Genomic DNA, 17,328 nt, shown 5'->3' with positions numbered 1-17,328 from the left:
CTATAAGGGTCCAAACTCGAAAATCGGCCTTTAGTGTCCAAAATCAAGAATCGGCTGCTTGTGTGTAATATAAAAAATCAACCACTAGTGTCAAAAATCAAAAATTTATAGGACACTAGGGTCCAAATTCAAACAAATTGGCCACTAGGGTCCAAAATCAAAAATCAGACGCCAGCGTTCAAAATGAATAAACCGCCACTAGTGTCCATAATCAAAAATCGGACACTTAGTGTCAAAAATCTAAAATCGGCCACAACGGTCCAAAATCAAGAATCGGCCGCTTGTGTGTGACATCAAAAATCAGCCATCAGTTTCAAAAATCGAACATTTGTTGGCCACTAGGGTCCAAAATAAAAAAAATCGGCCCTTAGGGTCCAAATAAAAAATCGGACACTAGTTTCCCAAATAAAAAATCGGCTACTAGTATCTAAAATGAAGAATCAGCCACAAGTTTCCAAGGTCAAAAGTCGGCCACAAGTGTCCAAAACAAGTCTAAAATCGGCCACAAGGGTCCATAATCGAAAATCAGCCACTGGTGTCCAAAATTGAAAATCGGCCACTAAGGTCCAAAATCAACAGTCGGTCATTAGTGTTAAAATCTAAATTCGGCCATTAAGGTCCAAAATTAAGATCGGCCACGAGTGTCGAAAATCGGAAAGCGGCCACTAGCGTCTAAAATAGAAAAACCACCGCTTGTGTCCAAAATCGGAAATTGGCCACAGATGTCCAAAATCTAAAATCAGTCGCAAATATCGGCCACCAAGATCCAAAATCAAGAAATGGCCAATAGTGTCCAAAATCTAAAATCGGCCACTGGGGTTTAAAGGGCATGTAAACCCAAAAAAGTTCATTTTCTTTTCACATAGATGTTTAGTAAATATATCAAGTACACCAAAGGTATCATTCGTTTTTTTTCAAAAGTCCATTTTTACTTTGTAAAAGCTCTTCCAAATTCGAAACATTCGCCATCTTGAGTGGTGCCATCTTTTCTGTGACGTTACGGGTGGAACCTCCAAAGTTTCGTTTTCAAATCGCGTGAGACACGAAGGAGTCTCCTCCACAGCCGTTGTTTGCCGGTCTCGTCATGATTTTTTTACATACAGTTTGCTTCAATATATTCAATTTTTTCATAATGGTAAAGCGTTGTGTCGTCCAGTTTTGTACTGATTCAAACAAAACTGGGCATACAATGCAAATATTTCCAAATGACGCAAATTTGAAGCGACAATTTGTGAAATTTGTTCAAGTGAAAATAGCCGATTTCGTCGAGCCGTTCGAACATTCTGTTGTTTGTAGCAGTGATTTTTCTTCCTGGTGTTGTACCGACGATTCAGGCCCTATCAGAAGCAAATTATTCGGAAGTACGAAGACAACCCATACAGTCGGTAGACGACGAGGATTCGGAAGGGCCAACCGAACTGAGAAAGAGGTTGAGCTCTTCAAAATTAAAGTTAAAGGTCAACAGAGAAAGTAAAAAATCGATTTACATGGAAACCTTTCGTTAACTAAAAAACAATAGTTTGATTGATTCTCTAAAAACATCTTTTTTCTCATCTAATGAAAGATTATGGGGATGCCAGTTGTTCGGGAGCCAGCGCTGGGCCCATAAAAGACACTGACCTGTCTGAACCTTTGCCTGAATTCGAAACACGTATTAAAGAAAGAGAATTCGTTGATGTCATGTGCAATAGCGTGATCTGGAATTTTTTTGGTTCGATATAAAGAATTCTATACAAGGATCCCATAATCAACCCTTATGTTCTATAAGGGAATCCATGCCAGCGCCACTTGCTTCCTTTGAGAAACCCTGTAGAGAAACAACAGAAGAATTTGTGTCACGGTTTTCACAGCACTGCATGAAAGTACATTCAAAGGTCAGTAGGACAATATTTATCATTTTGAGTACAACTTAAAAGATCCCGATTTCAGCTTGCAAAACTGTCTTTTCAGTATTTCAAATCGAAGCAAACAGAAACAGGGTTGGATAATTATGAAGGCCACACAAGGAAATGTACACGTTACAACTTGTTTATCGATGAAAATGCTTGGGAGATGAAGGAAAGCAATTCATAAATATGTCATAAAGAATGGGCACAACTGCCAGTGCTGTAAGACATAAATAACTAAGGCGGTCTGCATTTACAAATACCTTTGTTTCTCTCAAAGTTTTGGCGGTTTTAATCCAGTGTAAGACGATCAAAAATCCGCTGGAAGGGTGTTTCAGATATTGTTTACCGCTCAAGATGGCACAGCGAACCTAAAATATTTGCCGAGATAATCCCATAATAATAATTTTAGCGAAATTTCCTGCCAGGAAAGAAGCGAAAAACAACTTTCTGTAGTACTGTATTATTAAATCAATGACAGAAACAACTCGAGCAAATCAATCTCAAAATGAAACAAAACAAATGAAACAGAAAATATTTAGCTTACTGCTGCCTGTACGCGCAATAGGCCATCTCCAGCACCCAGACATCAAGGCAAATTGACTGAAAACCTGGATGCTCAGTGATACAACTTATCTGGGTTTCAGGCCCTTACTCCTTTACTTTTTGTCACAATTGCCCGATTTCCGTATAACAAACGCTTTCATGAGTCGGCATTGGTTGGCAAGTTCCACACTCGCACCTTTGATGATATTATATAAAACACCCTCGGAGGCTCAGGTTAAAAAAAATTTTGTTGCATTCTTTTGATTGTACCCTTGCTTTATTGGATTTTCAAGTCAAATACAAATAAATGATACAGTAAATTAAAAATCAGTCTGAGTTTCCGAGAAGGTCGCATAGCCGTGTCAAGATGTTCTGTACTGTCTTGGTGCGGTTCGCCTCGGTGAACCCTACGCGGCTCATATTGTTAAGGACGTGGCCCAGACTCTCCTAAAGATTCTGGATTATCCCCATCGCTGTCATATACTAAGCTTAAGGCATTCGAGTCGCCATCTTCTGGAAAAACATCTTCCGAACTACTGCTACTTACACCAGCTCCCACACCAGTTCTACTAGGGAATATGTGTTGCGCAATACTATAGTTCCACCGCTTACGTCACGACTTCTCGCTATTGTTTTTACCGGAAATGGAATTTCGGTTGAAAATGCCGATTTTCTCCTTAAATAAGTCGAATTGGACAAAACGAATTTCAAATTCGTTTTCTACGCCAATTTTTACACAGTATAAGAAAAACATGTATTTTTGGGTTTTCATGCCCTTAAAATAAAGAATCGGCCATCCGTTTTCAAAATCAAAAATCGGCCACTTGCCAGGGTAGTTGGTATGCTGATCCGTCAGAAGCAGCACACGCAAAGTGTGAGTGCATATTACTTCGGACAGTATGTGCTCTCGGTATGTCCAGACTGACACCTTTTTTTTCCCTTTTTATATAAGGGCCCTAAAGATGTTCGAGATAATGATGACGTCACTGTCACTCAGCAAGGAACGTAGAGACAGGATAAGGGCCTAAGGATGATCGCAGTATTGCTCCTTCGACTGGTCAGACTTTTAAGGGACTGAGTGTTTCAACTTTTGAAAAATACAAAATTTTACTTACCTCGTAATTCTGAAAGTTCACAAGGCCCCACTAAGTTTACACCTTAGTAACCGCCTAAGCTCCCAACGGAACACTCAACACATCCATCGAAGTATCCCTTCGGTGACTCTGGCAACCAGTTATCACAATAAACAAGTGAAGGCCAAGCATTTAATCCATTTTGTTTTCTTATGAATTACATACAGAACTTTGTCAAATAATACATTAGAGCCCACGGACTAGCAACGGAGGCTAGTCCATCGCAATAAACTTTACACCACTGAAGATTGAAGCCTTTAGAAATTTGAAGAATTTTGAAAGGCAAAAGCAACAACAAAAGTCCGGCATATTAATTCTTATAAAACACTTTCATCAAATACTAGCCGAAAGTCGTCTCAAAAATCAGCAACAAATGGTTAACTTTTGATGTAGTACGTTTCCCATTCTATCACCTTTGTCTGTTTGTTTTGACGTATTGCTACATATTTTGTCCTTTTTTGTAAATAAACTAATTTCTACTTCTCAATTTACAGAAATTCTAATACACGTATGTCGAGTTTGCACTTTTCAGTGACGGCATGGCTTCTTCTACGTTAGTTTCCAGTTTCCTGTAACCGCGTCTCCTGCTACTGCCATCACTCTTGCCCTCTATAATGATTGCTATAATCTGCGTTGAAACAAAATTAGACAATACATTGAATTAGCGATCAAACCCCTTACATTCATAATCCAGATGAAAGATTGTTTTAATAGATTCACTACAATTCTCGAGCTCGGATAAGTACACACCACTGAAGCCCCTTCGTGAAGAGAGGAAAGGGACTAGTAAGGAGACAGAACAGGGTGACAATAGCAAGCATAATGAAGTGGCTTATGTAATGTGCCAAGAGTAAGACGTCTTCTGTTGTGTTAGGCAACAGGAGCTCCTTTGTAGCTGTTTTTCTAGAAAGTCACACAATGCTGTCTAATCAGGGGGGAGTGTTGTGTGACGTCCCAAAGAAGGCTGCAGAGGAGACCAGCACTAGTGCCCACTCCTTCAGGAATAGGCCATACAGACTAATACTGAGCAAAGCACTTCCTATCAGCTCTTAATTTAAATGCATATTCGCATGAACATTTTATTGTCTCTAACGTAAACTTTACAACTAGTTAATCACCCTTCCGATTTTGCCAAGTGAATTTCACTCCACATATATGCCACTTTGCTACCTCCCATTGATTATTCAAGTAGTTGTAACTTAACTTAAAAATCAGAGAGGAGGCATATACTGTTTATTAAGTTCCCTAAATTAATTTTGTTAAAAAAAAAAAAAAAAAAAATTAGAACAGTTACCTTTTGTCTGTTGTGGTACAGAGCATAAGCAGCAAAAACCATTACAATAGAAGTTAGGAAATAGGCAGCAAAGTGACTTGACCTGTGTTCATACGAGTCTGAACCACGATAGATGCTATGGGAAAAAAAAAAGGAAAGAGAAATAACTTTAAGAACTAAGCTTTTTTTAAAATGAAATAAATGTCTCTCTTCTGAACTAAGTGCAAAGCCTTTGATTTAAAAAGACTTGATTCTCTCACAAATGAAACTTGTTTTTGAACTTGGACTTGACTTTTTTGGACTTGGACTTCACCCCAAATGGCACTCAAAATGTCAGCTTTAGAAACTCTTCATGGTGGGTAAATTTACATTATCAACTCAGTTACCAAAGCCAAATTATCTTGTAATACCCCCAGTAACTCCCTTGATTAATTTTAGTACCTACACCTCCTGAACTGCCTCATAATTGATTTTTTGGTGTGAGACTTATCTCTGAAAAATTGAAACCAAGTCCATCTTGCTAAAAGGCTTGGTCATGGGAAGATAAGGAAGTGGCCCAATAATTAGGACCCAAAATCACAGACCCCTACCCTACGGAGGGTGGAGCTAACTTTTGCAAAACTTGGAAAGGTTAACCTTCTAATGACTGATTTAACAATTCAAAAGAACAAAAATCTTACCCCTTCTTTGCGTAATCTTCAGGACGAAAACCCAGGCTATCCTCACGGTCCTCCTGTATTGGTGACAGAGACATAACTATGTCAAATTCATGTTACTTTTGTCAGGGTTAAGAAATAATGCAGCAAGCAACAAAATTCACCTCAACATTCACACAAATCCTCTTCACTATCCTTCATACCTTTCTTTAAATTAAACACTGAGAATTTTATGTGAAATCAAACAATATCCTATGGATGATATTTTTTTAATTCTTCTCATCACCTTTCTTTTTATGAAAAAGTATCGATATAGCCAGGACAATAATTTTTGGACACTCCTAGAGTGAAAGGATTAAACATAAAGGCATACTTATGATACTTTTACTATGATGCAAAAGAAAGATTGCAAACTTTGTAACTTCCTGCTTTACTACCTAATACATGTTCATGTAAGTGTGTATATTTTCATCAATTTTGCAAAGACATTTTATTAGAAGTTTTTGAGAGTCAATATCCTGCAGAAAGAAAAAAAGTAACACATTCTCTGGCACAAAAAACTCTTTCAAGTGTATCATTGGTTGCTGGCATGGTCAATTATAAACTTCTACAGGTCAAGTTTCAAATAACTGTGTTGTCATATAAACACCCTGTCACTCCAAATTAGCTAATTTAAGAAAACTACTTGACAGAAAGGGCAAATACCTGTCCCCTTCGATAGCCTTCTGATTGTCTTCCTCTGTTATTCTGGTTTTTTTCTGATTCATCATCTCTACCACCTTTCCTGGAATCTGGCTGAAGATTTTTCTCTTCTGAATCTGTACTTCCCCTTTTAGGAGATTGGGGCATAGCATTGTCTTTTCCTTCAGCTGCTGAGGATGGTTCATTGACTAAATCTGTATTTCCCATTTTAGGTGACTGGGGCATAGCATTGTCTTTTTCTTCAGCTGCTGAGGATGGTTCTTTGACTAAATCTGAATTTCCCCTGTTAGGAGATTGGGGCATAGCATTCTCTTTTTCTTCAGCTGCTGAGGATGGTTCATTGACTAAATCTGCATTTCCCCCTTCATGAGACTGAAGCACAGCATTCTCTTCTTTTGAATTACCACTTTCAGCTTTACCAGACTTGAGCTTCAGATTCCCATTTTCTTTGAGTGCTTGGGTCTTTTCATTGACTGATTCTGCATTTCCCCTTTCAAGAGACTGGGGCATAGCATTGTCTTTTTCTTCAGCTGCTGAGGACTGTTCATTGACTGAATCTACATTTCCCCTTTCAAGAGACTTGGGCATAGCATTGTCTTTTTCTTCAGTTGCTGAGGATGGTTCATCGACTAAATCTGCATTTCCCCTGTTAGGAGATTGGGGCATAGCATTCTCTTTTTCTTCAGCTGCTGAGGATGGTTCATTGACTAAATCTGCATTTCCCCCTTCATGAGACTGGAGCACAGCATTCTCTTCTTCTGAATTACCACTTTCAGCTTTAACAGACTTGAGCTTCAGATTCCCATTTTCTTTGAGTGCTTGGGTCTTTTCATTGACTGATTCTTTTTGTCCATTTTTATTTAACCCAGATGTAAGATCCCCTTTTTCTTCAGATACTTGGGATTGTCCCTTTTCTGAAGCTGTACTACCATTGTTATTGGAAATGGACATAGAATTCCCTTCTCCTTGAGAAACTTTGGATTTTTCATTAAATGACTCTTCACTTCCACTGTTACTAGATCCAGATGTACGACTCCCTTCTTTTCCAGATACTTGGGTGAGTGTTTGGGTCTTTTCATTGAATGAATCTGCATTTTCCCTTTCAAGAGACTGGGGCATAGCATTGTCTTTTTCTTTAGCTGCTGAGGACGGTTCATTGACTGAATCTGCATTTCCCCTTTCATGAGACTGGAGAATCGCATTCTCTTCTCCTTTAGGTGTGGAGGATGATTCATTGACTGAATCTGCATTTCCCCCTTCATGAGACTGGGGCATAGCATTCTCTTCTTCTTTAGGTGCTGAGGAAGATTCATTGACTGAATCTGCATTTCCCCTTTCAAGAGACTGGGGCATAGCATTGTCTTTTTCTTCAGCTGCTGAGGATGGTTTTTTGACTAAATCTGCATTTCCCCTGTTAGGAGATTGGGGCATAGCATTCTCTTTTTCTTCAGCTGCTGAGGATGGTTCATTGACTAAATCTGCATTTCCCCCTTCATGAGACTGGAGCACAGCATTCTCTTCTTCTGAATTACCACTTTCAGCTTTAACAGACTTGAGCTTCAGATTCCCATTTTCTTTGAGTGCTTGGGTCTTTTCATTGACTGATTCTTTTTGTTCATTTTTATTTAACCTAGATGTAAGATCCCCTTTTTCTTCAGATACTTGGGATTGTCCCTTTTCTGAAGCTGTACTACCATTGTTATTGGACATGGACATAGAATTCCCTTCTCCTTGAGAAACTTTGGATTTTTCATTAAATGACTCTTCACTTCCACTGTTACTAGATCCAGATTTATCACTCCCTTCTTTTCCAGATACTTGGGACAGTTTAATCCCTGAATCTGCACTTTCATTTTTACTGGATCCAGATGCATGACTCCCTTCTTCATTGGATGCTTGAGACTGTTCATCAACTAAACCTATACTTTCATTTTTACTGGATCCAGTCATATGATTCCCTTCTTTATTAGATGCTTGGGACTGCTCACTAAGAGAATCATTACTTCCATTTTTAATTTTTAACTCTACTGTAAGATTCTCTCCTTTCTGAAATGCTTGAGGCAGTGAATTTGTACTTCCACCTTTACTGGATTTTAGCACAATTTTTTCATTGTCTTTAGATCCTTGAGACTGTTTACTGAATGAATCTGCATTTCCCCCTTTACCCAACTTAGGCATCAGATCCTTTTTTTCTTCAGGGCCAGCAGACTGTTGGCTGACTGACTCTGTGTTTTCATCATTTCTGGTCTTTAGTTTACGATTCCCTTTTTCTTGCAATGATTGGAATGGTTTACCAGCTCTCTTTTTGTCCACCAATCTGTTTTCTTTTTCAGTCATCCCAGTTCCAGTATTCGTTTCTTGTCTTGAAAAACCTGCAACTTTATATGTCATACAAATTGGTATAATGATACTAAACAGATTGCTGATTCTATTAACAATGATTATATCTCTAACAAATAAGTCAAGGAGAGGAGAAAGGTTTACTTAAGCAATACATGTGCTATGTATTTTGTATTAGTGAAGATAATAAGAGATGCCTCTAAACAAAAGTCTAGAGGTATCATAACAAAATATCTAGTGGAAGGGAAGATTGAGGAATATAAACTACAAAACCAACCTGATATAATTTTGTATTACTCATACAGACAACCTACCTTCTGGTCCTGTGCAATTTCTTTTACAGTCATCTTTAGTATTAAAGTTATTGTTGTTGCCTTTGCATCCCCCAAAAATAAATTTTTCACATTTTCTTGTAGTGGCATTGTAATACCATCTTGGGAGTGCCTGTCGACATAGCCCAGTGTCTGGTAAAGATTAGAGAAAAATCAAAACCTTAATAATGTATACATTATCCTCTTTGCTTAGGGTCCCCAGCTCTGAGGTTGCCCTTTAGCAAACTTAATTCATATTAATCATTCCTCCAACTTCAGACCAATTTAAACTCTATGTAATGAGAAGAGTACACCTATTTACATGACTGCCAAATGTAAACTAGTTACTAATATTATTTTTCCTACTCGCCATGGCAACAAAACTGACTCCAGCTTGGAGTGCTTTACTTTGGCAACACCTCAACATTAATTCCCATAAAAACATGGAGGGAAAGGATCCACAGGGTAAATCATGCATTAAATAAATACCACCAACACTATTGAGAAAGAATACTACACAGTTGCGAAAATCTTTCTAAGACACTAACAGGTACTTGATGTTCTTAACTTGTTATTACGAAGCTACGAAAATTTTCATGTCATGTCGGATGAACAGAATATGCTATCCAGTAGCTTAAGAAAATTATTTATAACTGTAATATACAAGCTTCCCAATGTAGTGTCTTGGCACTCCGTGAGTCTCTATAGTACTTCATAAGAACGTAGAAAAAAATTGTGCGGTAGTTTTCCCGATCAAAGTTTAAAATGAATTTCAAGTCTAAAGGACTTTAATCTGGCTTAATTTTTTTCTTTTATCAGCGCAAATTACCGTCATTGAAAAACGTCTTTCATTAGGAAAATAGAAAGGAAAATTGGTTTAAACCATTTGAACCGAAGTAATTTAAAAACATCTCGTTCTTGCGTTACAACGGCAATCGTGCTCGTTGTAAGATAAAAAGCTGCAACGATTGAGACGTTACTTCAGAAAATAAGGAGTGACAGATAAATCTTACCCATAGGCTGTCTGCAAATCGAAGACTGATTTGGAATTGCCCTTCCAAAGGAGAGAAAAATCCATACAAAGAGAGAAAGCAAAACCGGTTCGATCGCTATAACTCTCATATCTTCCAAAGAAGAAAACTGATCCAAATTCCGATTCGTTATATCACTCTTGCAGTTTACTGCATCCAAGAACTACTAAGGTGCGTCTTTAAATATTTAATGGGAAAAACACGCTTAATTCGTCATCTCCAACGTCGAAATGTTGAGATACGCTGAATTATTCTAGGAATAGCACACGTCTCAATGACATCATTGACGCGGAGTCCCGGGCTCTAGATGAACTGCTCATATCTTTTTGTTTTTACCTGCTGACTGACCAAAGACTCATCTATTTTCAAAATGGCCTCTATCCACAGCGTAACAAACGGTGACACTGGAAAGTATGTTGATATTGACGGTCATAGAGTGAGGAAATACGATCTAAGGCTTTCGAGGATTCCACAACTCGACTACAATGACCCTCGAGTGGAATCAATAATCGCAAATGAGGTTAGTTTGACCACTACGTATACCGTCTCAGCTCAAGTATTTGCTTACATACGAGTGGGCATGTACAGGTTGAGGAAATGCTTGATTCATACAAAACTAATTGTATATCTTTTAAAACGAGTGAAGGTCTGTAGGGATTACAGCTGGAGAGCTTGGGTGACTCAATGAAATCCCTTATATTCAGTTAATCTGTCGTAATCGCTCACTTCCATGTAGCCCTCCACAGTCCAGCTGCAAGAAGTCAACATCTCTCAACATGAGCGTAGGGCTTTTTAATCGACATCCTCAACCCTATCTTCTCCAAATCCAATAAAAATATGTAGATATCTTTATAGGGGTTCACAAGTGGATCAGTTTTTTTTCTCTTTTTTTCCTAGAAGCTGGCTTATAAACACCTCTGATCCTTAATTTTTTAAGGAAACTTCAATAAACCACCGTAAGGAAAGCAACCTATTGAACAAAATTTGGTGTGAAAATATAATACATTTAGAGAAAGATTTTTTTCATCTTTCCATGAGCCAAAGACAAAGGAAAATTGTGGGTGTCCATGAGTCCCCATGGGAAATCAAACGTTAGACACATGTATTCTGTGCTCAGAATTTTTTCTTTGTTCCACAGTCATGAAAAGATGAAAGTTATCTTTTTCCATCTGTTTATTAAGCTCAAACTTTACCATCTTTCTCATTCTATCTATAATGCACTTTGCAAGTTAAGGAGCCTTTGCAATAGTGATATTATATCATCATATGCAATTAGAAAATTGCTAAATTATTCATCCATTAATAATATACATGGAAAAATTACTCAGTTCTGATTGGTTAAGATAAATGCAGTTTTCAGGTAATTCAGTGCAGAAGAGAGTTAATTCAGTGCAGAAGAGGGTTAATTCAGTGCAAAGAAAGAAACAAATCAGACATTCTGATTGGTCAATAATCAAAGAAACTCACAGATAGCCAATCAAATGGGAGCCTTGGATGTCGCAACAAAATTTGAAAATTTGAAAATTTGAAAATTTGCGAGTGAAACAATGGCCGGCATTTGAAGTAGGTTTTCTTTCGCCACTGCAGCTGAAAACAGCGTAAACAACAAAAACACTGTAAAAAGCACTGCTTTTTGGTTGCCAGTTTGGAAAAAGTGGTGTTTAGAGAAGGGAATTGCTGAGGAAATAGAAAATTAAGAGCCGACCTAGCTTAACACTTTGCTCGAGCGATCCAACACCGAAATTAAAAACAAACATGGTTAAACCTCAGAAACGACAATTCCATTTCATCGAAAGTGATTCATACACAGATTGAACAATTCCTTGAACTGTTTAGCCGGACTTTCAACTTTTTTGCACCTTAAAGATGTGAAGATATCATTGCATATTATTGTTTTGATCGTATGTGGTTGCTTTGACCAAATGAACAGTTTGAGTAAATTATTTTTTTCACTTGATGCATGGGCTTTGCTTATGTTTGATTATAATAAGCCATCTTGTATTTTCTCATGTATATTATTAACACGTAATTGCATGATTTTTCTCATGCAATTTGGAATAAACAAGCACTAGTTAATTTTTTCAAAGACCACAAATTGCACTAAACCTATGGGTTTGTGCAATTTTTGTTAGTCTTTAAAAAAAATTAACTTGTGCTTATTTATTCATAATTGCACTCGAAATCATGTGATTACCTATACTAATTTGTTTTCTTGCAGGAACCGGTGCTCCTAAAAAATTCAGATATCGTAGGAACAGCTCTTAAATGGGACTTGAACTATCTCAAAGAGAACCTTGGTCAAGGATCTTTCACTGTTTATTCTTCTAAAACACACAAGTTCATGTACTGTGATGACAAACGAACCAAAGATTGGCCCAACTTTGTTCCACCAACTCAAAGAACTGACATGAAATTTGAAAGCTTTTGTACAAGGATTTCCAACTTCAAACCATCAGATACTCGTTTGTACTTGCAACAGATGCTTAATGATTCGGTGGGAAAAAATATTGTGAGAGACTTCCTGGGCTTTAAGTGGAGCTGGCTCACAAACATTCAAAAGAAAATGAAGTGGGGATCACTTACTTCTAATCTTCTTCTTATCGGCTTGCCTGGTAATATTACACCTGTTCATTATGATGAACAACAGAACTTCTTTTGTCAAGTGACAGGATACAAGAGAGTTATTCTATTTCATCCAGACCAATTTCAGTGTCTGTATCCATTTCCTTTGTATCATCCCTGTGACAGGCAAAGCCAGGTAAGCTGTAACAAGACAACATGATTTCTAGGATCTTTATGTTGTTGACATACATGTATAACATTCACAGTTACTTTAATCCTACAACTCCTAAGAGTGACTAGCATCCAATCTCTCTTTACAATCACTCATGAATCACACATTAAGGTCACAAGTTAGAATAAAGGAAATGATCACCAACCAACAGATATTCATGAAAATAAATATTTATTCAAATTCATGCATGCATTTTCAAACACTTTGGATTTGAAAATCAAAAAAAAAAAACTTTTTCTTTTCTCATCAAAAAGGTGATGCATGATGCATGTATATTTCAGCTATTGTACTTTTCTTTAAAAAATTGTCCCTATGATTTTCTCTGTTTACAACTTTTTAATAGGAAAAGAAAAGGTATACATATTTCATATAGATTTTCAAATTAGAAAAGTTTTTAAAATGGGTGTATACAAATGATAAATGAAAAGGAAATTTTGGGTTAATGCTAGATTATTAAACAAATTCTCATTATCAGCACCTTAAGAAATGTATTAAGAACAGTATGGAGAATATGCATACTGAAGTTAGGTTGTAAAGGACCAACCCTTTCATTCCTTAAAGATCTCATTTAATTAGCAATTCTCCTTACTGTCTGCCAAACAACTTGTATGATTTTAGTTTTGGGAATTTTTTATTGAATCAACTAATAATCCCTTAACTGATAGTTTTCTTTGTTCTCATCACTGTCTGTGATGTGATGGAGTTGATTCCCACAGCTTTATGTTGTTACTACTAAATGTAAGAGATGCATTCATTTCCACTCAAACCTTAGAAATGGTTGCTAAGTGTACAAATTTCTCAATTAGTATTTTAATAGCCGTACAGTTTTTTCGGAAGCTATCATGGTGAAGGTGGGTTAAAGTAGCCTGCTTTAAACTGATTCCACATTGCTGACTCTTGTACTTGTCTCAAAAATAGGTTGATTTTGACAATCCAGATCACAAGAGATTTCCAAAGTTTAGATATGCAAAAGCTTTTGAAGTCATAGTTGGTCCTGGAGATGTTCTTTACATACCAATGTATTGGTAAGATTTGACTTTGAACATGTGGAGTTTGAAAGTCTCTGATTCATGTCAATTACTGAAATTTTGACCAACAATTTGATGATCAAGGAATCTCTTAATCATTGAGTGACATGACACATGTTAATCATTGAGTGACATGACACCCTTCTTGCCCCCTGCCAGATAAGCAAAGTATTCAAAATGTTTTTTTAAAAATTTTTTTGGGCAATAGGTGGCACCATGTGGAATCAACAATAAATGGAGGGATCACCACATCTGTCAACTTTTGGTACAAGGTATAAATGATTTACATTACGGTATAATCTCAAACATTTCAGTTGACTGTATTCTAAGAAGTTTAAGAACCCAGGATCAGACAAGAATAACAGTAATTGCATAATGTACCATGCAGGAGGGGAAATATCAGCAGGAAATCATTCAATTTATTTATATGTTACATATCCATTCCACACATATCTACATGCTTGTGGAATAAAAATGATTTAGTGGTTTGGATTGTGCATATCATGGGATATTTGTTAGTGGAAACATATTTAGAGAGACATATGTAGGAATATTGTGACCTGGTGGAAGTTTGGAAATAACTTATTTGAAAGGTTAATGTAAAGGGAGCTGAATGGATCAGAGAAGTTCCTTCTGCTCCTTCTGTTAAAATCAATGTTAAGTGCTACAGTGTATTGTGTGTTGCTCCTCGTTGCAATCAACTTCAGCTTTTTGTATTGATTTTTACAGGCTGGCCCAACTCCAAGCCAGATCAATTATCCACTATCACCACAACAGAAAGTTGCTGTGATGAGAAACATTGAGAGAATGCTGGGAGAAGCTTTAGGAGATCATAATCAGGTATGATAGGATATGTGCTAAACAAAATTACTTTTTTATCCAAGTCCAAAATTGTGCCTTGATGATCACAAATACAAGCTGGTATGACCAACCTTTGCAGGCCTGTCCTGGTGTCCCTATTTTTGAGGGCTATTAACCATCATGCAATTAACCATCATGCAACTGTTTGATGTTTTCACAAAGAGCTTTAGACCACAAAGTGACTTTCTGATTTTCTTCAAGAAACTTGGAATAATAACAATAGGTCAACCAAAAAGAAAGTACTTTCAGAATTTGTTCTCTGGCAGCTGAAAAAGTTTCTTTGGTTTTATTTGCTGCATGCATTATTAAGTTAGTTGAGAACCGTGTTGCATACTTACTTTCTAGGTACTTGGTGCAATGCACTTTTTTTTCGTTGTTGGGCCTTTAAATTGGAGGCAGTTTCATCGCTGTAATGGCACATGTATGAAATACTGACAGCAGATTTGTATTAGGCTCAAATTTATAACATATACAGTATATGTGCAACAGAATTGTAGGTGCGAGGTTGTGGACCTCATCAATTTCATATACAGTAGATGTTGTGGTTCAATTTTATCCTTGGTTCAAATTTATTTTCTTTTGTTTTTGGGTATTGTAATGCATGATAATGAGTTTGGAACAGAGGGAAATAAAATTTGAACCAAGAATGAAATTGAACCTCAACATAGATTAACCTATTACCTTATCTTACTTGAAACAATGACATATCATAAAGTACATTTCTTAACAAGCCTTATTCTCTGAGCACAAGTTTAATACAAATGCAGATCAAATTTCTTAAAAAGAAGTTTTTGAAAAAATATTAATTAACTCGGCAAGTTCTATGAAGCAATTACGGTCGAAATAATGTCTAACACAGTATTGGCTGCCTGCCTTTTCAGCAAAACAATTTTTTTTTGGGGGGGGGAGGGAGTGCAGAGGTCATTATCAATATTCAGAACTTCCCTGTTTGAATTGTATATTTTTGCAGATTGGTCCACTTTTGAATTGCATCATAAATGGACGTTATACGGAAACAAATGAAGATGTAGAGGAGAATTATACAGAGACCAGCACTTGATAAATCACTCTTTCTCCATGAAAATCAAACTTTAGACATGCAGGTTAGACGTAGCCATATATGAAGCCAGATTTTCAAGTTAAAGTTCCCTCCTATTCCTAAATGACTGACACATGATGAGCTTTGGTGATTAAATTAATACTAGAAATGTATTTACCGTTGTTTGCCTTTTGATCAAGTGTACATGATAGAGTAGACTGAAATTGTCCTTGTATATTTTTATCGTCAATGCAGAAAATAACAAACTGTAAAACCATTTAGCAGGTAATTTAGTGTTAACAACTGGGTTGAAAACGTAAATTAGCCACCGTAAAGGGTAAAAAAGCTGACGTTTCGAGCGTTAGCCCTTCGTCTATCGCTCTGACGAAGGGCTAACGCTCGAAAAGTCAGCTTTTTTACCCTTTACGGTGGCTAATTTACGTTTTCAACCCAGTTGTTAACACTAAATTACCTGCTATACTCTCCCACCGACGCAGCACCACAGTTTCTTTAGAAACTTACCCCTTTATTCATATGTAAAACCATTTAGATGGTTACAGTAAACTTTCATAAAGTGAAAGATATCTCTCGTTAGAGCGCTTTTCGATAAAAATAACTAAACTGCCTAAAGCGCGGGAAAACGCGGCTGAGCAGGTCGGAATTAGTTTGAGTTTTTATCTGATTGGTTGGGAGAGGGGCGCGAGTTTTTCTGGACCAATCACAGATCGAAGTAAAGCAAAAACGAGGCAATCCCGGATGACTTTCGACACTCAGTTGAAAATTGCTATATTTAATTAATTTAAGTGATTGAGGTTTCGTTTGCTTATGATCAGGAAATCAGTAAGCAAACATCCTTGCCTTTTGAAATGTGTCTAAGACAATTAGATTACTTGAAAAAAAATGTTGTTTTACAACTAAAAAAGAAATATGTAGAAAATTAGATAATAAGATAATAATCTTATAATAAGATTACATTATATTAAAATATCGTTATGGATACATGACATAACTGCTGTTTATGTCTGCCGCATGTGATGTGAAATCTTTTAGAGAAATGCAAGACTATGAATTCGTTGCTGTTAGAAAATAGTGATAGGAAGTAGAAATAGCTCAAGACGAATTTAGCACCATCAAATGGAATTGTCAGGAAGTGATCGTCTTTAATTTGTCGATATTTGTTGCTCTTCAGGGATTACCCATAGTGATAGTGAAACGTGTCGCTGTAATGCCTGTGGACGATTCTTTTAAATAAGTGCACTTGGTAATAAAGTATATATGTCGATTCGAAGTGATTTTTTTTGTCGCACACTTTCGTTCTGCTTTCGTTTTCGTTTATTTCTTGTTTTTCTCTTTCTTCACTTAATTTTATGATTTCTTACCTCTTTCCTTTTTTTTTACGCGTCAAAACCTTTAAGTCTTTCTATTTCGCTAGACATTTTTAGAGTATCCATGATTTTCTATTACCAGCGGCTTCCGTCAATAAAAGTGGGGACAATTCTTATGTTTTTCTAGGCTAAGAGACCTAATTAACATTTACTATTGACTCAGGAAAACGTTCAGCCCTTATGTGTTTAGACGATAGCTATGTCCAACAAACAACGAAAATATGTTTTATTCCTACTTCCTCCCCCGAATGTAACAACGAATGTAATGGGATAATGGAAGCTATAGGTCACTAAGTTACCTCATGCCGTTGGAGATGCGCCATTTTATTAGACCATGAACTCT

The 17,328-nt window shown here is 36.8% G+C and overlaps 2 protein-coding genes across 2 annotated transcripts; one reads left to right on the top strand and one right to left on the bottom strand.

The window, feature by feature from the left end:
• Window positions 1-3,683: 3,683 nt before the first annotated feature.
• LOC113677253 (uncharacterized) lies at window positions 3,684-10,176 on the bottom strand. The gene is made up of 6 exons (XM_027194037.2): window positions 9,861-10,176; window positions 8,851-9,000; window positions 6,200-8,574; window positions 5,519-5,571; window positions 4,860-4,974; window positions 3,684-4,193 (listed from the first exon to the last, which is right to left on the bottom strand). Exons 1-6 carry the CDS (start codon window positions 9,967-9,969, stop codon window positions 4,065-4,067), a joined length of 2,931 nt encoding a protein of 976 aa, XP_027049838.2. The 5' UTR covers window positions 9,970-10,176; the 3' UTR covers window positions 3,684-4,064.
• A 45-nt stretch (window positions 10,177-10,221) lies between these two features.
• LOC113677270 (hypoxia-inducible factor 1-alpha inhibitor) lies at window positions 10,222-16,888 on the top strand. The gene is made up of 6 exons (XM_027194056.2): window positions 10,222-10,398; window positions 12,097-12,636; window positions 13,591-13,697; window positions 13,909-13,972; window positions 14,430-14,540; window positions 15,532-16,888. The coding sequence occupies exons 1-6, from the start codon at window positions 10,249-10,251 to the stop codon at window positions 15,619-15,621; spliced, it is 1,062 nt and encodes a 353-aa protein (XP_027049857.2). The 5' UTR covers window positions 10,222-10,248; the 3' UTR covers window positions 15,622-16,888.
• The last annotated feature ends 440 nt before the right edge of the window (window positions 16,889-17,328 follow it).

Source organism: Pocillopora damicornis, chromosome 2 (genome assembly GCF_964200805.1).
Source record: "Pocillopora damicornis chromosome 2, jaPocDami1.2, whole genome shotgun sequence".
In the NCBI taxonomy this organism is placed as follows: Eukaryota; Metazoa; Cnidaria; class Anthozoa; order Scleractinia; family Pocilloporidae; genus Pocillopora; species Pocillopora damicornis.
Note: the sequence above shows the minus strand (reverse complement) of the source record. Positions and strands in the feature narration are given on the sequence as shown.